Raw genomic sequence first — 20,269 nt, forward strand, 5'->3', positions numbered from 1 at the left:
TGAATCCCACCTTGGCACAGTGGCACTGGGAGAGGCACAGGTGAGGCTGGTGCTGGCTCCCAGCCATGGTCCAAAGGCCACCACCACCCTTTGGCCTCACATTGCTCCACCACTGCCTCTGCAGGGCCCGGCTCCTTCCCCAGCACAGACACTTAAGTCTGCCTCGTGCAACTACCCAGGTGACCAGAGAGGGTCTGAGGAAGGGTCACCACCCTGTGCTCCCCATCCTGGGGTCCCCCTTGCCCTAGGGACCTTCCCCAGCATCTCCTGCTAAGGCACAAAAGGTTTTATTCCTCCATCAACCCTCCCTAGGGGCCTTCCTTACACTAGTACATCCCTCCTGCATGCAGCTAAACCCCAATCCCCAGTGCAAGTGCCACTGAAGACCTGGTTGTTCCTCGGAGAGCTCCTGGACTAACAGGAAGAACCAGAGCAGCAACATTGGGTAGGCTCTTAAATGAGCATCTCTGACAGCCCTCTGCTTGGCTGAGCCAGCAGCTCATTTTGTGGCAGGGAAGTGAGACTGGCAAAGAGCCACATCAATGACGAGCAGGACAGAGCCACTCAAGGGCTCCCCATTTGGGCAGGCCAAGGGTGATCGTATGGGAGTGATCTTAACTCAGTGATACAGCCAGAGCAGCACTGAACCTGGTACCTCCCTGGGGCCCCCCGATGCCCACTGTGTGACCACAGGCAGTCCTACTTCAAGGAGAGGGTATTACAGCCATGTGTTTTACATTCACAGCTTTACCCAGGCATGCTCTTCATGCCATGGTAATATCCTTGCATGGCTCTGCCAAAATATCCAGGAGGGCCTCACAGGGCCGGAGGAGGACGGGGAGCTGTGCCACTGAGAGAAGAGGGAGCCAAGCTCCTGCCTGACCACAGCCACCACAATCCCCCTGACCAGGAGCTCAGTAAGTGAATACGATGGAGAAATGAGCCCTCTAAACGTGTGCCTATCAGTCTCATCTCGGACACAACACACCATCCCCAGCCTCCTTGGCTGCTGGAGATGAGAGGAAAGAGGCACCACTGCAGAGAAGGCAAGGCTCCACAGCCACATCTGGATACATCTTCTCTGAACACCATCCCCGGGCTCCCCAAAAGACCAAGAAGAGGAGAGCAGGGACTTTCTGAGTTTGCAGCACGAAAAAGGGTTCAGCCTCGTCCTTCTGAGCAGTGAAAACCTGAACGAAAAGCAAAGCGAGTGGTGGAGAAACGTCCCAACGCAGCCTCTTGGTCATGCTCTTCAGCCATCAGCAGCAGAGACTCCACAGAGTCCCCCGAGATGTTCCTTCGAGGAATGCTTTCAAGTAGCTCCAATATAAACACGGCAACCCGGCGCTGGCTTTCCCTGCCCGCACCCAGCTCCAGCAGGCCCAGTGCATCCGGCAGCTCTTCCCAGGCTTCAGAGCCCTATTGTTTGCTCTTCCCTCCCAGAAGGCTGGAGAAAAGGACCTGCACCTCAGCTCTGCCCTTTCCAGCAGCGGTTTTCCTGGTGCTTTGACAGATGTGAATGAACAGGGATGTTTATCCCAGCAGCACTGCTGCTTCCTCCAGTGCCCACGCTGGAGGCAGGGATGGAGAGCCCATGGAGGTGACCCACCCAAACCCAGGTCTGCACAGTGCCAAGGAGAGCTCTGTGGACACTTGCAAAGCACCTTGTGTGTTTGTGCACCCTGCCCCAAGGTCTGGGGCATAAGCAGGAAACAAGCCTGCAGTAGGAATCCTGATTGTGTTATTTGCAGTGGGCCTCAAGAGACATGAGCCTGTTACAAGGCAAACCAGACTCAGAAGGAGCAAGAGGTATCCTCATTGCCACCTTCATGGCTTCACTTCCTAGGAGAGCTGGATTTGTCTCTGGAGGACTTTGAGATGCATTGTTATAGCAAGGGGAACCCTGGCAAGACCACTCTGAAACAAGCTCTGGGAGACTCATGGGAAGAGGAGGAACAGGGCTGGACTGCACAGACAGCAGGGCTGGGGACAGCAGAGCCCACTCATGGCCCTGACCGGTGCCATGCCCAACTGCTGCAGCCCAGCACACAGGCTCTGCTCCCATCAGGACTGTCGTCGTCAGGCCTTGATCCTCCATGGAAAGCACAGTGCCCAGCCCCTTCTCACCCATGAGGCCTGAGGAGCTCCAGCAAACCCCAGCATGGCTGCAGCAGCTCACAAGACACTTCCAAAATGCTACCAGGTGCTTTCAGCCCCAGGCCCGTCTCCTGATCCCCAAGGGAACACATCCACCTTTTGCAGAGCTTTCCAGCATGTGAAAGGCTCACTTGGCCCCCACCTTCTGTGGAGAGAGTCCATCTTCCTTCGCACTTGGATCCCAAGCATCTGGGATGGATTTGGGGCTGTAAGGCAAGTGCTGACCACTGTCCTTCCTCTGGCAAGGGAGGAGCAGAGCCAGCACTGGGGTGGGTAGCCCCGGGAAGCACAGCCAAAACCCAACACAGGACCAAGAGCACATGGATCAGCAGAAGATCCTCCCCAGGAGGCTCCAGGGTCACAGCAGCATCTCTCACTTCCCTGGATGGGGTTGACCTCCCTGTGCCATGTGGGGAAGCCAAAGGCCAATGTCCAGGGAAGGCAGAAAGGCAGCAGTGAACAGTAGGGCAGTGAGGGAGAGGATGGCATCAGCACCCAGACCAAGGTAATGGGCAGCAAGGAGCAGTGGTTCAGTGCTCAGAGTCCAGGGAGTGTCTCTGCTCTGCTTGAGGCCGTTGAGAGCAGCACACAAGAGAGTTTGGGAACAGGGAGATGTGGCTGTGGGCGCAGCAGACTGAGCAGTGCTGATAGAAGGCACGAGAGAGAAAGGCGGGGGGGGAAGTCTGCTAAAAGTAAAAAAAAACCCTACTCAACCACAAAGTATTACTGAAAGAGGGACAAAATCCCTCCCCCCAGCTCTCTGTGGCATGTGCTTGCAGGAGGCCCCTCTTGGGGACCACGCTGGTCTCTTCTGGCCTCTCCATCTATCACGGGATGACAAACACGGAGAGAAGAAAAACAAATCTTTTGTGCTGCCCTTAGATACAAAAGTGAAACTGTCTTGGGCTCAGGTACCTATAGAGATGTCAAGTGCTACCAACAGCACTCAACGTATTCGCCTGGTGTTTATACAGCTGCATCCCTGACAAGGGAAGGAAGAGGATACACTTATGTTTGCCTTTAGAGAACAACGCAGACAGAGCTGACAGGCTGGATGTGCTTTTACTGTTCCTAGATTAGACATCCCAGCAAGGGCATTACATCCCGCCTGGGAACACTTGCTTTGGGCTTAGCTCTCTGCTCGCCATTTTATGAGCTAGCAAAAGGCAAGAAATCTCTCCCAGGTGTCAGACTTGGCAGGGAAATCGCTCTGCATGCCAGAACTGGACATGCAACCCCTGCTCACAAACAGCAGTGACAACACATGATGGATGTGCAAGGAAACAGTGCTCAGTCTCCTGCTTCCAAGAAAGCAGCTTCCACAGGCAAATAACATCAGCTTACCAGCGTGAGGACCTGGAAGAGCCTCACATGTCCGAGCAGCCTATGAGCTCCCATGTGATCTGCCACTCACACCTGTACCCAATATCCCTAGTCAGAAGTATGCTGGACCCCATGAACCTCAGGATATTTTATGCCCTGTGCAAGCAAGGCTCTTGCACTCACTCCTCTGGAAACCCGTAGTTCACTGGTGTCTTTTGGGACTGGAGGGAACTGGAGCTCCTGGGGTTCAACTTAAGGCATTTCCCACTGTGTGTTTTCTCCTGGCAGGGATCATTCTCTGGATGGGTCTGAAGCTCAGAGGAGCTGCTTTTGGGGCAGAGACACTGGAAGCATCACAGACACCAGTACAGCCCTGACTCTGGTGCACTTGATGTGCATCACCAGCATCTCCCAGTCATACAGATCTGAAGTGAATGCAGGAGCATCTCCCAGGGGGCAGCAGACAGGTAATAAACCTCAGTTTAGGGTGCGTATATTTTCCAGAATTGCCACTGTAATGGCTTTATCATCTTGGCTTTTTATTTCTTTCCTCGCACAGAGAGGCAGCTTTGATTCAGAAACCAAGCTGTCAGAGCAGCCTGGCTCGCTGCATTGCCCAGAAGACGGGACAACGAGCAGCGGCATGGATGACAGGAGTGCCAGGCTCTGCTCTAGCCTTTGCATGAGTCACTTCTCAGCGTGACCCAACTCTGCTTGCTGCTGTTGGTACTACCTTCTCCAAGGCAGCATGATGCCCAGACAGGAGGAAGGCAGGGCAGCCCTGTGTACCACTCCATATGGAGGGGCCATCCCCACAGACTGGGGAGAAGATGCTTTTGTGCAGCTGAAGTTGGCAAGGTTTCAACACAAAAATAATTTGTCAGAGTGGTCTGAGTGTAAGAAAATCTCTTTGCCAAACAAAATAGCACCCCGTTACCATTCTTTCATTTCAGGCTTGATGGGACCAAAGGAGTGTGCCCAGGAGCTCTGTCCCTGCTGCCCCATCTCCTGCCCTGGCTGAAGCTGCAGGCACATGCAAGCAGCAGAGTGAGTGGGGAGGGAAAGAGCTGGAGCAGCTGGGCTCACGCACACCCTGCAGCAGCCTAGCCCCTTGCACAGCAGCTCAGCCACCCCAGCAAACCCTGTCACTCCTTCTGTTTAGCACAAAGGGCTCTGGAGCAATGACTGACGTGTGTTTTCATGGTGTCTCATGCACACAAGGCCTGCCTCAGACGGGCACACTCAAGCAGTACTGCAGTGTGAGAGTGGATGGCTGTACCCCTGGAAGAGGAGGGCACACGGTGGTGATCACTGGCAGCACTTGGCCCCAGCTCTGCACTCTCTTGGGGCAGCACAGCTTCCCAGCCCATCCACCAGGCAGCAGAGCCAGCCTGACACCTGAAGCCACCCAGCAGACAGAGAAGGCCAAAGCTCTCCCTACCTGCCAGGGTCTTTCCTCCTCTCTGCGGCACAGTCCCCCTTGCTCTTCTCCATCTCCTGCAGGAGGGCCATTTGGACAGGGGTGCTCCTGCCGTCACTGCCGGTGCTGCTGCGGTGCTGCCGGCCCCGGCAGTCCTGCTGGGAGCTGCGCTTCATGGCCTGGAGCTGCGCCAAGGGCACGATGTCGCAGCCCTGGGGCCGGTGCCACACCGTCTGCCGTGTGATGGCATTGTAGTAGTAGAAGCGGTTGTTGTTCTGGTCAAAGAGCTCCCACCACTGCTTCTGGTCTGACTGGCGCACCTTGAGGTTGGGAGGGGGCTCCCAGCCGCACTCGCCGGTGGTCAGGTTGACATACATCCGCTCCTGCGAGCGGGGCTCGATGATCTCCACCCAGTCCGAGCTGCAGGGACACGAGAGCCACGTTAGTCTGCGCCCGAGGCAAACCGCTCCTCTGGGAGCTCTACAGAGCTGCTGCCTCTGGGCCAGGCAGCTGTGCTGCAGATCAAAGCACTGCTCAGGGCCATTCAGCAGTCTAAGGAGCTCAGGAGAAGACAAGGGGAAGGGCTTGAGAGGGGGTTGAACCGAGGAACCAAATCAGCAGCTCCCTGGCACTGAGAACAAGTCACCCTCCCGCCAAAGCCTGCCCCAGCGTCAGCTCACACCACTCACCAGCCCGGGACAAGTGGCATGGGGCGGGAGAGCATCGTCTGCTGATGCTCTGATAACTCACATCAAGGGCTGGTGCGATCGCAGGAGCGCCGGCGCCTGCCAAGATGCGCAGGGGAACTCGCTCTCGAGAGCAGGGAGGATCTGCAAAGCAGGATCTGCTCCTCTGGGGAGCTGCACCCTGTTGTTAATGTCACCCCAAACCTCTGCCCACCCGACTGACGCACACAGTCTGCCCATGCGGGTGCCTGCCTGCAGGGCTCACGTGCTGCGGGGCTGGAGGGAACCTTTGGGTCACCTGGTCCCTGCTCAAAGATAGCACTTGCTGGACCAAAAGATAAATGCAGGGACTGACTGATGGATGACACCACTGCCATTAAAAGCTCTTCCCATCCTCCCTTAGCTGATGGGACAGAGCCCTCAGTGAGGCCACATGCATAGGATGTGGCTACCTTGCAACCCACGCCTGCCTGGTGTGCCTTGGAGGCTTACCCTGGCATAACCTCCAGCTGCTCTCTGGAGAGGGCATGGCAGCAGGAGCCATTCCCATAGGAGCAGCAGCAGAAGGGAGCTCCCATTGCATCCCTCACACCCTCCACTGCCAGCCTGTGGCTCCTCAGAGGCGTCTGGAGTGATGATGGCAGCACTGCAGTGTCCAAGACAGCAGCCTGGGCTCTGGGCACTCAGCCCTGCTGGCACACTGGTGGGAGAGGAGGTGTTTGCTGGCAGGGCAGCACAGCCTTGGCTCTGCCCCAGCTTTCTGGGCAAGGTCAGTGTGTCCTCTCCAACCAAGCAAGTCTGGGAAGGGGTTTAATTGCACATCACACCTCCCTACTAGGAAAACCACAGCTGAACTCGATCCTGAACAGTCTGGCATGCACCCCTAAGAAGTAGGCTGCTCCTTGAGTCTTTGAAGATGCAAAATTGATAGGTACAACGTCACTTCGACCCAAAATAAACCTGAACTGCCTGAAAAGGTGCAATTATCCCCACCACCACATCTACCACTTGACGCTGACCTCCACGCAGTCTCACAGAGGCTGATGTTCAGGCTATTCAGGCTGGGGAAGCTGATCCAGGTGAAAGCCACTGTTTTTGTGGCATAGGTCTGTTTTCAGCCAGCTCAACTCACCTGGCCCAGGCTATCACCACCACGACCAAGCAGTTGAGTGCAGGGCACCCACAGCACCCCTTCCTGCTGTATCCCACCACTGCCAGAGCAGCATCCTAAGTGGATCCCACTTGGAAATACCCATGTCCAGAAAACATCTGGTTTGTTGGTTTGGTATTTTTCCATCAAAACAACATCAGTTCCCCTGTTCGATTTAAGGTGTAACAGAACAGCTGTACCAGCACCACATGCCACGGCTGGGGGTGGGAATCACAGAGCCAGCCTGATTATTTCCATGCAGTTGCAATGTGAAACCACGGGCACAGGAACACATCAGCAAATCACTGCTGTTATCAAGGGCACTGCCAACTGCAAAGAGCTGCCATCCATAAACAGGGCATAAAAGGGGGAAACAAGGGCCCAGCAGTGCTGGGAGTGAGATGAGCATGGCCACGGAGACAGCAGCAAAGAAGTGCAGGTAGGACAAGGAACTGGCAAAGCAGACAGAGAAAGAGAGGAGGAAGATAAGGAGTGTTTGCTTGGCAAGGAAAAAAGGAAACAAAAACCCCTTTAAGGCCCATCTGAGCAAACAAGATGCAGTTGAGTCACCAACCTTTTGAATGCTCAAGAGCACACTGGGTTTGAACTGTTTTGCCAGCAACGGGATTAGCACAGCTCCGAAACACCACTGCTCCACCAGTGCTGCTGCTCCTCAGGAGGGCTCAGCTATTTTCTGTTAAGTGCAAGCTATTGAAAATAACACATTCTTCTCATGGCACTTGGCCACAACCGAGCACGTGTTGCTAACTACAGCCTTCCGTTTTAACGGGCTTACATTCGTCTTTGCGTGCAAAGAGATGTAAGTGGATGACTGGAGCTGGTGACCTCTTTGCTCCCCTTAAAAGTGAGGGGCTGAGGATGACTGAGGTGGAGTTTAACCAGAGAAAAATCTGCACAGAACACACTGCAATACCAAAGAGCTTGCTACAATCACATTCATATGTAAAGAAAGAAAAGGAAAAGCAAAGAGCACATTCCTGGAGCAGGGCCAGCCCTGGGCTGCCACACAAGCCTTGAACATAACATCAGGAACTCTGGAAAGACGTGATAAACACAGGATTGCAGAGAGATAAGGCCATAACTTGGACATTAAAGAAGAATTAATTCCAACTCCCCTCCATGGGGATAAAGAAGAGGTTTCCTGGGAATAATCTGAATAATGCTTTTCTCCATCCTCTCAGCTCCAAGCACTGAACAAATGTGGAGCACACATCCACTCCCGCTTGCACAGCGGTGCCCAGTCATGGTCCCACCAGCAGGATCACTGCAGTGGGATGGTTTCAGCCCATCTCATCTCTCGGAACCCAACATCCCCAGGCACAGGACCTCCCTGCAGGCCCAGTGTGCAAACACAGAGCAAAACCCACCGCAGCCCAAGCTGGGGTCACACAGCCCATGGGCACCACCAAGCTCGGTCCTTGGACACCACAGGCTCTCTGGTAGGCTGTCCTAAGATAAGAATAGTAGAGAGATGTTTTCTCAGCTGGAGCTGTCTGCTCCAGGCCAGCAGGATATGACCTCCCAGCCCTCTCCATGAGGCATTCTCTCCACTCATTACCTATGCACACTGCTCAGCACCAGCTTCAGGAGGCACTCACTTGCCAAGGGCAAGAGAGCCCCAAGGGAAACCATGGGAAATCCTTGCCTTGGGGAGCTTCACACCAGGCTGCAAGCAAATCCCTCTGTATGGCTACAAGGAGAGCTCTTCCAGCTTGCTCACCCCTCATTTCACTTCCCTGTTCTGCAATTCTTAGACTTCTGTGTTCTGAGCCTAGATCCCACCTCCTTTGCCCACTTCCCTTCTTCAGGATGAGCCCTGCAGAGAGCTGGAGCAGTACCAAGTCCTTCTTGGCCAAACACGACCCCATACCAAGTGGGATTTCTGAAGGCTAATGCCCTCAAAGGCACTCTGCACATGCTCAAAGGTGGCCCTGGCACAAAGAAAAGCAGATGGGAAATTCAGCTCTTCCTCCAGGAAACGGGAGCCTGAATGCAGCCAGTGTATGGTCTCGTGTTTAGTGTTACAGAAGGATGGCTGCACTCAGAGGATGAGGACCCTAATGGACAGCAAGAGACTGAAGAACTTGAGGGGCCACAGGCCAACATGACCTTTATGACTGTTGATGCTTCCCTTTACATACTCTCCATACCCTGCATGGACAAGGTCCTGACACTAGGTCCTGTGCAGAGCAGCCACCTTGCTGTGTCCTTGCACAAAGAGCTGCAGTTCTTTGCCTGTGGCTCCAAGCCAGGGCTGCTGAAGCCTCTGTGAAGCTCCAAAAGGTGGCAGGGCTCCAGGACCACGAGCATCCCATCATCAGTGGTAATCTGTGATAATGGGCATCACAGAATAGCTTCTCTTTAGCTAAAGCCACCCCAGCGCTCTGGGTGGGCTGTTAGACTCCCCTTAGACAAACCTCACTCTGTGCAGACAGTGAGCAATCAAGCGCAACCCCTGGGTGCTCCAAGTCACTCAGATCTGCACATTAAAGCCAGGACAAGGCTGTGAAACTTATCTGTAACCTGGGGCTGCAGAGGAACTCCAAGAAGGTCTCTAGCACCAGCTCCTTGTGGCGATGCTCCACCAGCTGACTCAGTGGGGTTTATTCACTGCCTTCTCCCAGGCAGAAGTCCAGAAAAGCTGTAATTTAGATCCTGGGGGAAAGGGAAGTACCCAAAACAACCCTCTCCCTTCCCCCCCATATATATATAAACTTCTCCTGAATACACATGCATCTTTCTATCAAAAATTATAGAGGAACTTAAATAAATACAATGTCAGCCTGTTCCTAAAACTCTCCTGCTTCCCAAAATAAGCATTATGCAAACAAACCAACCTCTGCTTCACAGGAGACAGACCAGACGGTGAAAATATAGAACAAATAGCTGCAATTGCTCAAAGCCTGAGCACAGATGCTCAACTCCAGCAAGAGCTGAATGGGCGCTGAAAGCAGATACCAGACCAACACCACACCACAGAGAGAACAGGGCACAGCATCATGACTTGGGTGGGTCAGAGGTAGGAGAGAGCCTGGAAAAGGTCCTATCATGGAAAGCATCTCATTACTTTGGTGGTTTTAATTACAAAACCAAAACCAACCAAAGCCCCAAGCCTTCTGCTAAGTGCTATTTTCAAAGGAAGAGACATCAGATGAGAAACTCGGCGGCTTCTCAGTTGCTCAAACTCTGCCGGTTCTTGCTTCTTCCCCAGCATTCCCAGACTATGCCCCAGCCCTGCCATCTTGCCACCGTGAGTCTCCCAGTTCAGCCCAGCTCCAGAGCAGAACTGATGGCAATGGGGCAGCTCATCCCACCGGAGCAGGTCAGGGCAGCACCAAAATTAACAGCAGATTCCTTCAAGATCCTGAAATCACTCCCAGGCAAGCTCCAGAGTCACACAGAGAGCATCCCACAGGGAGGGGAAGACAGAAGGACTTCAAATGCTGCTCACCCTCACCCCATCCTCCATCCCCTCCTCCAGAGGATGGGAGTTGTATGACAGAGGGAAGAGCAAGGGGCAGGAAACATCCTGACTTCCATGGCTTCACAACAGAGCATAAAGCACCCGCAGGACAGGCACTAACAGAGCAGGAGGGCTTCAAGTGCCAGAGGTGTGTTACAGACACTTCCCTCTGCTCTTTGTAAGGCTCCCCAGGCTGCTCAGACTGTCCTGTGTGTCTGTCCCAGCCCAGGGGACAGCGGTTTTCCATGACTGGGGAACAAAATCCTTTGTAGAGCATGAGCCCCAGGTCACAACAGAGCAGAGAGCCAGTTTCCCTGCCTGGACAAGTGGTCCAGCCCTGGAGCTGCTGCCATGGCATCCCTGGATCTCTCCCACCTCCATGGCTGGAGTTTTTGTTTTGCAGTCAGAGTATGGCCCAAACCCCCAATCCTTAAGCAGCCTCCCAAAAGCTCTGCTTTGCCCCAGACGCAGCGGCACCTCCTAAAGCTCAGTGAAGGCTTCAGCCGAGTTGTTTTCCCTTTTAAGGGCTGAGCTTTTGAGAATGGGTTTCAGAAGAAGGAAAAAAAAAAAGTACTGGCAGATTTCATCCCTTTCTCTCCTTCCAAAACGTGCTGCATGCATCCACAGCCCCTTCCAAATCCCAGCTGCTGCACGGGAGGCAGCTGCGGGACAGGCTCAGTGCCAGCCGGGCGATCCCTGCCCAGGGGCACGGAGCTGTGTTGGAGGGGAGCTGAGGCCTGGCCAGCTCCATGCTGTCCTGTCACCTGCACAGCCACAGGCTGCATCAATCCCCATGGTCAGGTCCATTGCCATGGGGACTGGAGCGATACCAGTGGTGCTGCACTCTTATGGTGACTGCATCCCTCCCTGACACACTCGTAAGCAGGCTTTGTCCCCAGCATGGGACTTACAGGGGAAAACCTCAGTTTTAGCAATATTCTAGACAGGAAATACTTCACAGATGCTCAGCTGAAGGTGCTATGGAACAAACTGTGAGGTCAGCAGCAACTTACACCACGTTTGGAATGTATCCTGCCCTCCCCCTGATCCCCTGGTGCTGCTGCACTGAGGCACCCTGCTCTCACGCAGCAGCCTGATGCCTTCCCATGGTCCCCAGAGGCGATGGTCCTGGTTCAGGAGGATTTGTACAGGCAGATACACCGTAAGCACAGCTCTGTGAGCTCACTGCAGTCATCTCACCTCTACATGGCCCCACCAAAGGGACCAGTGGGCACTGACAACAGGCTGCACCGGCTGCATCCTTTCAGGCATGCAAATCTCTGCCATGAGGTATCCAAGGTCACCCATCTGCTTTGTCCTTATGTTTTCTTGGAACACACCAAGCTAAGACAGATGCTTCCAGCCAGAACAGAGCTGGGCTTTATCAACCTCTGAGAGCATGTGCTGGCACTGAGTCACACGGGATCTGCCCAAGATAGGACCCAAAGCACCTAAGAGCCTCCCATAGTTAATGTAACCCTAAAATTAGGCATGGGCTGCTACTGTTTGTACCAGGGGACATGTGGCAAGAGGAAGGGGTGGAGCCAAAACCCACGCATGAGTCTCCTGCCTTCCTGATGAACCCCAGCACCACAGGGGTACCTGCTGATGGAAACCCTGCTCAGGGACCAGAAAGCTGAATACAGCTTGCTCCTGTTTCATAGAATAGTTAGGGTTGAAAAGGACCTTAACATCATCTAGTTCCAACCCCCTGCCACAGACTTTCACCTCTTGCCAGCCACCAAACAGAAGTAAATCAGACCTAAGCAGGGCAATATATCCCAATGCTGACAAGGCAGCAGCAGAGCTAAGAGCACCATGCAGAGGTGGAGAAAGATGCACCTGCTGAAAGGAGGAAGGGCAAAAGCCCAGAGCCCTGTAGAAGCAGCACACGCCAAGCACTCTCCCTGTGCCAAAGCAAGTCATGTCACCCAGATATCATCCCTGCCATGTGAAGGACACAGGAGCACCCGCTGCCCTCTCTGTCATTCCAGGAATTACTGACACCGTTCCCGATTTATCTGGCTTGCCATTCAGCTGCTTCAGGACTGAGATTCACTCTTCACAGCCTCCTGTATCACCGCTGCTGATTTCAGGGATTCCTCCCAGCACTGCCACCAAGCCCTTGCAGCCCAGGACCCTGCAGCTGCTGCCTTGGCTGGTCAGTGCCAAGGGGAGCAGCCCTGAACCAGGAGGCTCCACAATCAGAAGCTGTTCTGGAGAAGCTGCCCCACCACATAAAGCCAGCAATTGCTCCACCAGCGTGGCAGGAGCCCACATCACTCACCCTGGGAGAGGAACACGACTCTGCAGTGTTGGTTAACTCTGCACCATCTCATCTGCATTGTACATGGAGAGATCACCCTGGGCTTAGTGAAACCACGCAAGGCATTGCTCAGCCACCAACACACTGCAGTGTTCCAGCACGTAGAGTTTCACCATACAGGAGGGAAAAAGAACAGCTTTTGTACCGTCTCTGTTGAAGGGAAGAGAGAGCCCATAGCAGCCATAACAGAGCAAAGCAAACAGCCAAGTGCTGGAGGCTCATTTACACCCAGCATAGAGACATTTGTGTGCTACACAAGGGTACACTGAGCAACACGGGGAAAACATTTACAGACGTTTCTGAGTGAAGGCTGGAAAGACAGGAACAGAAACCCGTAAAGGCACAAAAAGCAAACCCCATCCAGTGCCACCTCAAGACCAAGCAGCCACCTTAGCAAGAGCGGACAGGAACTGAAAGGGCCTCTTGAGACACCCACCTCATGTCTAAAATAACTCCAGGAGGCCATGAAAACCCCACCACAAGCTCAGCTTGTCCAAAGGAGGCAGCAGCAGTGGCAGGAGCAGCCCAGGGCTCTAATTGCAGGGTGGAACACCTGCAAGGCAAGGCCACAAGTGCCTGGTGTCAGCCAGGGTGCCAGCCACTGGCTCCATTCAACCCACCAGACCCCAGAGCATAAGGCTTCAAGAAGCAGCCTCCAAAGCTCCATATCTGAAGCAGGGACATTCCTAAATGCATGGCATTAGCAAAATAATGGCCCTCTGTCTCTCTTCATTTAAAGGGCTGCCAGTCATTTATCAGCCCAAACACAGAGCCCCTTGAAAACTGGTGCACAACACAGCCGCGGTTTGCAAGGGACCAGGTTATTTCTCAGCTAAGCAGAGCCCACAAGACACTGGTGGCTAAAAGCATCAAACAAAGATAACAGTGTTCCATCACCGCTTTTTTAGGTCGTTTCATTCTTCTGCAAATCTCTCCGGCTGCAGCTGTCTCTGCTGAAAAAACTAAGCAGGAACAAATGCAGAGCAGCTCTTGAAAGTATTAACTGTCCAAGCTTGTGAAGCGTGACTCCAGTTAACCGCTGCAGTGCCGGGATGGCAGAGGAATTTGGCAGGGAGTCAAAGGCAATAGGAAACACAAGAGCCCGTAACTCTCCCCTGTGCCCCAAGCTGCCATCAGGAAACTCATCCCAACATGACTCCGTGCAAAGGAGCTGCTTCACAGTCGTCATTTCTCCCAGCCCAAAGCACACTGATTTCCTCTGGCAAGGGAAAAGAGGCAGTAAATAAATAGCCAAAAACCTCAGCCACGGAGTTCATAAACCTTTCATAAGCAAAAAAAAAATCCCTCTTTTCCATGAGAAATTAATTTCTTACATTTGTTTTGCCTACAGGAATCGCTGAATGAGAAGCGCATCGGACATGACAGAGGAAGGATGCTGCAAAGCCGATGAACTGGATCACACAGCATCAGTTCCCTCCCGCATGCCTGTCCCACCGAGCAGGGTATGGTCCCCTGCTCCACACACACCTTGATCCCTGCCACACTCACCTATTGATGGGTGAATCAGCAGTTTCAGATGAGACATACAGCCCATGTTTGACTTTTTCCATTGTTTTTAATTCTGATGTAATAAACCATGAAAAAAGCTTCCTCTGGGAGGAAAGGCGTGTTTAAGAGTTGCCCCAAACTGACATTCTTTTCCTGATTGTCTCCAAAACGTTACGGTGTGGGTAGGAGTCACATCCCGTGAGCTGTATGTCAACCTCTGCTGCGTGCGCTACACGCTGGTGTCTGTAAGAGCAGCAGTGACTATAGTAACACCTTCAAACTCCGAATAAACAAAACCACGAGTTATGTGTAGTGCTGGTGCTTTGTCATTAACAAGATCTGGCTCGATTTAATGAGACAAAGACCCAGTCGCTCAACCTTACCTTAAAACGCAGTCACAGCCTTTTTAAACTGAACATCTCTGCAGTCTCGCATGCCAGAACAAAGCACGAGTGGTTAAAGCCCAAAATCTGCCTTTGCTTTTGCCATGTCATAGAAACAAAGGTGGGATTAACCTTCCCGAGAGTCAGCAAGAAGCCAGTTATTGGTAAATGACTGTGCCAGTCACCAAACGTTCTCAAAAAGGGTCTCAGTTGTTTCTTGGAGACGTGCAGGAGCACAGCCGGGCTGTGTGAGCTGGTACCATCCCAGGCAGGCTTACTGGGCTGAGCTCCCGCATCCCATGCGCTGCATCCCCAGGGAGCTGCAGCCTTTGGCAACACCTCCAGTGGTACCACATTCAACAGACCTTCTTGAGAAACAGAGTGGCAATAAAAGAAGGATGCAGTCACTTTCTGCAGACACAACTGAATTATTCCTCGCCTTGGACCAACCTTTTGCAGGGCATATGCTCATTTCTGCAGCTTCTCCAGGGAGGTCTGTGTTTGCACTAAATCTTTTCCTTTCAGTGTTGACGGTAGGCTGCCAATGCAGCGGGGTGGGGAGAGCTGGGGAAGGGTGAAGCCAAAGACAGCAACAACAGAAGATGCTGCGAGACTTGAGAGCAACAGAAAACAGTGAAAGCAAGAGCGCTCATAGAGGGTCTTCTTTTTAGCTCTCAAGTTGGTGAGGAAAGGGGGCAGGAAGGCTTTTACAATTAATAGCTACACTTCTTCAGAAGAAAAGCGAACTCCCTGAGGAAGAAGAGATTGCCCTGGCAGTATAAGCAAAAGCCCAAGTTCCACCTTCCCCACAGCTCCTCAAGCCCATGCCAAAAGACACGGTGACTATCTCTGACACACTTCCCTCTCAAAGGAGATTCACAGGGGCATGCTAATGCAGCTGGCTAAAGGTGGATAGGCACTAAGGGGTTTTTAAACATAGCTAAATGCAACTACTGCCCAGAAGTTGAACCACAAATCTGAATACACGGGGTTTATCTTGCTTAAATGACCAGGAGTTAAGTAAAGAAATCGTGCAGACCAGAGCCTGGCCGAGGCCATGGTTAATTGGCAGCAGGTTCTCCCCTTAACTAAGTTAGCCTGAAATAAACACTTCAGCTTCTGTGCCTCGCTGGATGAGTAAATACATGTCATCTGTTTGTCCTGGTGAAGGGAAACAAGGGAAAACAAAAAGAAGGAATAAAAACCACAGACTGGGCTTTCTTATAAATAGCACAAGAGACAGCTCAGGAGGTGGCTGCAGAGCTGGCAGCACCAGACAGGATCTCCAGAACAAAAAATATCCAGGAAATCCCCAGTGTCACTTCTCCCCACCATTGATTTAAAATGAGCTTATCCCTCACACTTGGTACATGAGGAAGAAGAAACTTCCTGGCTACAAGAGGGGGGAAACACAGTTATTAATAGCACGACAATGAGCAAGGATCAGAAGTTATGTTGCAGCCCTGGAAGATCTTGGCTGGATCTTGAAAAACCCTGTTGCCATGGCAGTCATTGCTATACATGGTAACAGCACACAGTGGTGTGAGAACAATTTACTTTTTGATTTGGTGCCCAAAACAAGTTCCTTTTGTTTTCTCTCACCAAAAACCCAAGCATTTATTAGCTTGTGCTCGGGCCAGAACTGAGCTTTTCACTTTCAGTAGTGGCAAGGAAGGCAGCAAAACAAGGGGCAAATTCAGAAAGGGGTCCAAGCGGGCAGTGCTCTGTCCTTCTTTTAGAACAAAGCCACTGGAGCGGGGCAACCATCAGGACCACAGTCAACCTCCCTTTGTACCCGATGTCCATCTAGACAGCCCTCACCTGCCTCCAGTACACAGTATTTGCCACTGATGTTAAAATATAAGAGGAAAACCCCACAGAAGCACTTACTTTACTTCCATCAAGGTCTCCTCCAAGATGGGACAAACTGACACACGTTTATTAGTCAATGTGGCAGCAGACCACAGTGGTGTCATGACTTTTTCACTGTCCTCCGCTCCTCTCTTTGCTGTTCTCTTTCTCTTCCCTCTCTCCCCTTCCCACAGCACTGCCAAACTCCGGCAGGAACACCCATCACCCCCAACCTCATTCATTCCTCAGGAACTGCAGCATTTCTTCCCCCCTTTGCTCAGAGCCCATCACTGCTCACACAGACAACGGGATGCTCCTCCCCAGCCATCGCTTTCATCCCTGTTTCTAGGTCATGCACAAACACTGTGAACAGAGATCCAGCCTGGTTCCCGGAGGAACTTCCCTCCGCTGTGAAGTCTGACAGCCTATTCCGCATCTTTGTAGCCAAGTTTTTAACTGTTTATTCACCCATTCATCCCACAATGGACTTGTCTTGGATAGCCCATCCTGAAACCTTTCAGGGATGTCCACTAGACCACTCCACTGGATCACCCCTGCCATGTGCTCGCAAACACTTCCCAAGTACCACCGGAGCCACGTGGCTCAACTTCCATTTACAAAAGCCATGCTGGCTCCTCCAGAGGGTCAAACTGATGCCTTCTGCTTTGTTGTTATCTCCCTTGCTGATGGCGACCAAAATTTAATGGCTTTTTTGGCTAACACTGCATGCTGAGCTGGCGATTTCAGGGAACTGCCGGTGATGACTTTGAGCTCCTTCCTGAGCTGTAACCACCAGCTCCAGGTTGAACATTACACAGGCCCAGTATAGGTAATTTTCCCTGTGGGTATCTCACGTTTCCCTACAGTGAAGTTCAACCTGAGGATCCTCTGCAAACCTGGGCATTTCACTGCTCCCCTCCACGCCCGAGGTCACCAACAGGATGAAAACTGGTCCCAACACCAGTCTCTGGGGCCTCACTGCTGACTCTTACCCATGCTATAAAGCCCTACCTTTGCATCCTATGCTTTTATCAGCTCTCAGTCCATAACAAGACCTTTCCTCCATGCCCATGGCAACCTAATTTAGCGGTGGAGAAGCTTGCCAAAGGCTGTTTGAAAACCCAGATATAAGAAGTCTCTTGGTCCTTCTACCCACGTGCTCACCAACCTGCATGAAGCACGGCTGTGGTCCCCAGGATCCTCCCCACAGCCCTTCCCAAGCAGTGTGCCTGGCACAGACATCCCACTTTCAGAAAATGCCATCACATTTACCACCATCAGTTTCTGCGATACCAAGGGCACTCCAGTAACAGGATACACACAGAAGTATCCCAGCAATTTCAGATCTCAGATCCTATGGCACTCTTGAGTAAATGCTATCTGTTCTTCACAGTCTCTTATCAGTTCCTCTGTTTGCTCTAAAGCTATTTCTACTGACATTCGATGTGAGACAGCTTCTCAAACAGCTCTTTCATAGCGAGTTTGCAGCTTGCAAAGCTACAAAGCTCCTCCACAGGAGTCAAGATGGCCAAAAAATGGTTTAGATTTTTCTGTGATGGCTTTATCCTCCATGCCTCTCATACCCCCATCCCTTCCGCTGCCTGGCTCCAAAAGGTTTCCAATGCATCTGAAAATTAATCATATTTGGCAAATTCACTCTTTCAAAGTCTTACAGTGGCCTGCCTTGTTCTGATTTTACATGCAATCTGCCAAAATAAATACTTCTTTTGGTCTTCTTATAGGGATACAGTTTCCCCTTTTTGACCAACATCCTTCCCACTGCAGCAGCTTCTTTCCCTTCACATTTCCTTTTGGTTGCTGCCTTACTTTAAAAAGGGGGGGGGGGGGGAAGAAAGGAAGAAAAAGCCCACAGCGTTATAGTCTTTGATCTTTTCTTGGTGGAGGTATCCATTCCTTCCGAGCTGCCAATGTCATCACCAAATAACTTCCATACCACCCCTGGTCCTATCAGCTACTCTTCAGCAGAGGGACAGAGCCGTACAAGGCAGACAAATATCAGGGCTCTTACATGACTGCAACAACAGCCAGCAGGCTCAGGAGTAAATGCCAGCTCTATGGCAGGGCAGACATAAGTCTCATTAATTTTATTAACACTGCCAGTCATAAAGAGTCTGTCACAGCCACAGGCTCGGAGTTATCATCACTGTTCCTGAGCACCTATGTACTGAGTTTTCACAAGTACCTGCATATTCCTGTTTTCCACACACCCAAGCCAAGATGTGTTTCCAGCTGGAAACATGTTAAGTGACTAAAGCACCTCTTAAGGCACCCACCAGATCAGAGGCAGAGCAGTCAAAGCTTCCCCTTCTTGGGGGGATGTGGGATCACATCAAAGGGCAGCCACAACCCCAGGAGAGCAGCACCCTGTATCAGCATCTCCCTCCTAGGGAGCAGCCCCAGCCTGGACCTTCTCCCTTATTTTCAGTTTCTGAGCACACAGAGCTGCGGTCAAGGCTTGCACAGCTCCTGCCAAGGTCCTGCTGGAGACAAAAGGCAGGGCCCAATTGCTTACAAACTGCAAAACAGGTTTAGTCAGGAACAGGTTTTAAGTCAAAAAAAATACTAAATTCCCCAATCAACTTTTGCCTGAAGCGCAAGAAAAACGAGGGTTTCATCTCCCAGCTGTTCATTACTCTTCTTGATGTCTCCTGTCAGACCCTGGCAGGTGTGAAGTTGAAAGAGGTGAAGCCTGATACTCTTCTGCATCTTGAGCGGCACGGAACGCTCCGCCACGACAGGGCTGCACCCCGGCAAGGGGCTGGCTGGCTGGCACCCAATTTTCACAGCCAGCTGCACTGACATTGCTCTGCCCACAGACCCACACACTGCCTGTCCTAATGAAAGCCTGCGCTTCACGAGGACCAACGCAGCAGCCCAAGCTCTTGGAGAGATGCACCTCACCATTAAAGCTGTTCATGCTTACGGATGTCATTTGCCTTTCCCAGGGGTAAATGCTGCATCATTAGCAGGGTTTACAGCTATAGCCCTATGGGCAAAGCAGCACTAGCTCTTGTCACAAGGTAACAGCCCCAAAATGGTAGTTTCAGGGAAATACTGTTAATCCATCTAAATTCCATGGGAACTCAGGTTTACCCTAGGTGCGGAGGGCAAGAAAGCAGCACTGCAGGCACCCCACGAGAAATCTGTCTATTCTCTAACCTTCCCCACACATTCACTTGAAGAAACAGCTACTGCTGCAAATAGCAGAGGTTTGAGCAAGGTAAGAGGAGTTAAACACGTGCCCTCCCCTGCTTATACCCATAGCCCATAATGTGCTGCTCCTGGGGCCGAGCTCTGCTCCGGGCAGCCACCACATGTGCTGCCAGGACCGCAGTAATGGAGCTGCCATGGTCAGCTGCAGGGGCTCTTATTTCAGTGCCCGGAGTACACGATGTACATGATTATCAGGAGACACCCAAATAGGAAACTGTGCTCTTCCCCAGCAAGCCTCCAGTGCAGTATACAGCCCAAAATCCACATGCCCCGAGCCCAGCTCACCACCCCAGCCACCAGGCCAGGCAGGAACAAGAACATCAACCTTCGGAAGTCACTTTGAGCTGAAACGCTTCACTGAGCCATTTGGTCATCACCATGCTATCCACCCCTTTCCACTTGCAGTCTGTGTTTCACGCTCCAGAACAGCAGGGCAGAGAATGCAGCCCAAGATGAAGTTTTCCTCCAGCCCCATAGCAAACATGCCCTGCACCAAACACATTGTACTGAAAAACTTCTCTGCCATGCACAGTTCTTGCAGCTCAGCAGAAGCTTTCCTACCAAAATGGAAACAACAGCAAGTGATTTCATCCTCCAAGACCAAATGAAGTGTAAGCACTCAAGTGCTGGTGTCCTGCTGGGACCCACGGCCAGAAGAAACAGGAGTGGCAGCGCACAGCTTCACTCCCAGAAGATCATCCACATCTGTCTTATGTGTCTATTGCCACCCCAGAACAGACGCCTGC

At 52.2% G+C, this 20,269-nt stretch overlaps 1 protein-coding gene across 1 annotated transcript in view; it reads right to left on the reverse strand.

Annotated features, from left to right (window-relative positions):
• The window catches only part of LOC134175866 (rho GTPase-activating protein 39-like), a 44,520-nt gene that overhangs the window by 17,013 nt on the left and 7,238 nt on the right, over positions 1-20,269 (reverse strand). The window contains exon 2 of the mRNA XM_062642242.1: positions 4,922-5,320. Within this exon, the coding sequence (XP_062498226.1) occupies positions 4,922-5,320 (399 nt within the window). The remainder of the gene's footprint in view (positions 1-4,921; positions 5,321-20,269) is intronic.

This window comes from Pezoporus occidentalis, unplaced genomic scaffold (genome assembly GCF_034315485.1).
Source record: "Pezoporus occidentalis ecotype Australia unplaced genomic scaffold, CSIRO_AGI_Poc_V1 ctg70, whole genome shotgun sequence".
Classification (NCBI taxonomy): Eukaryota; Metazoa; Chordata; class Aves; order Psittaciformes; family Psittacidae; genus Pezoporus; species Pezoporus occidentalis.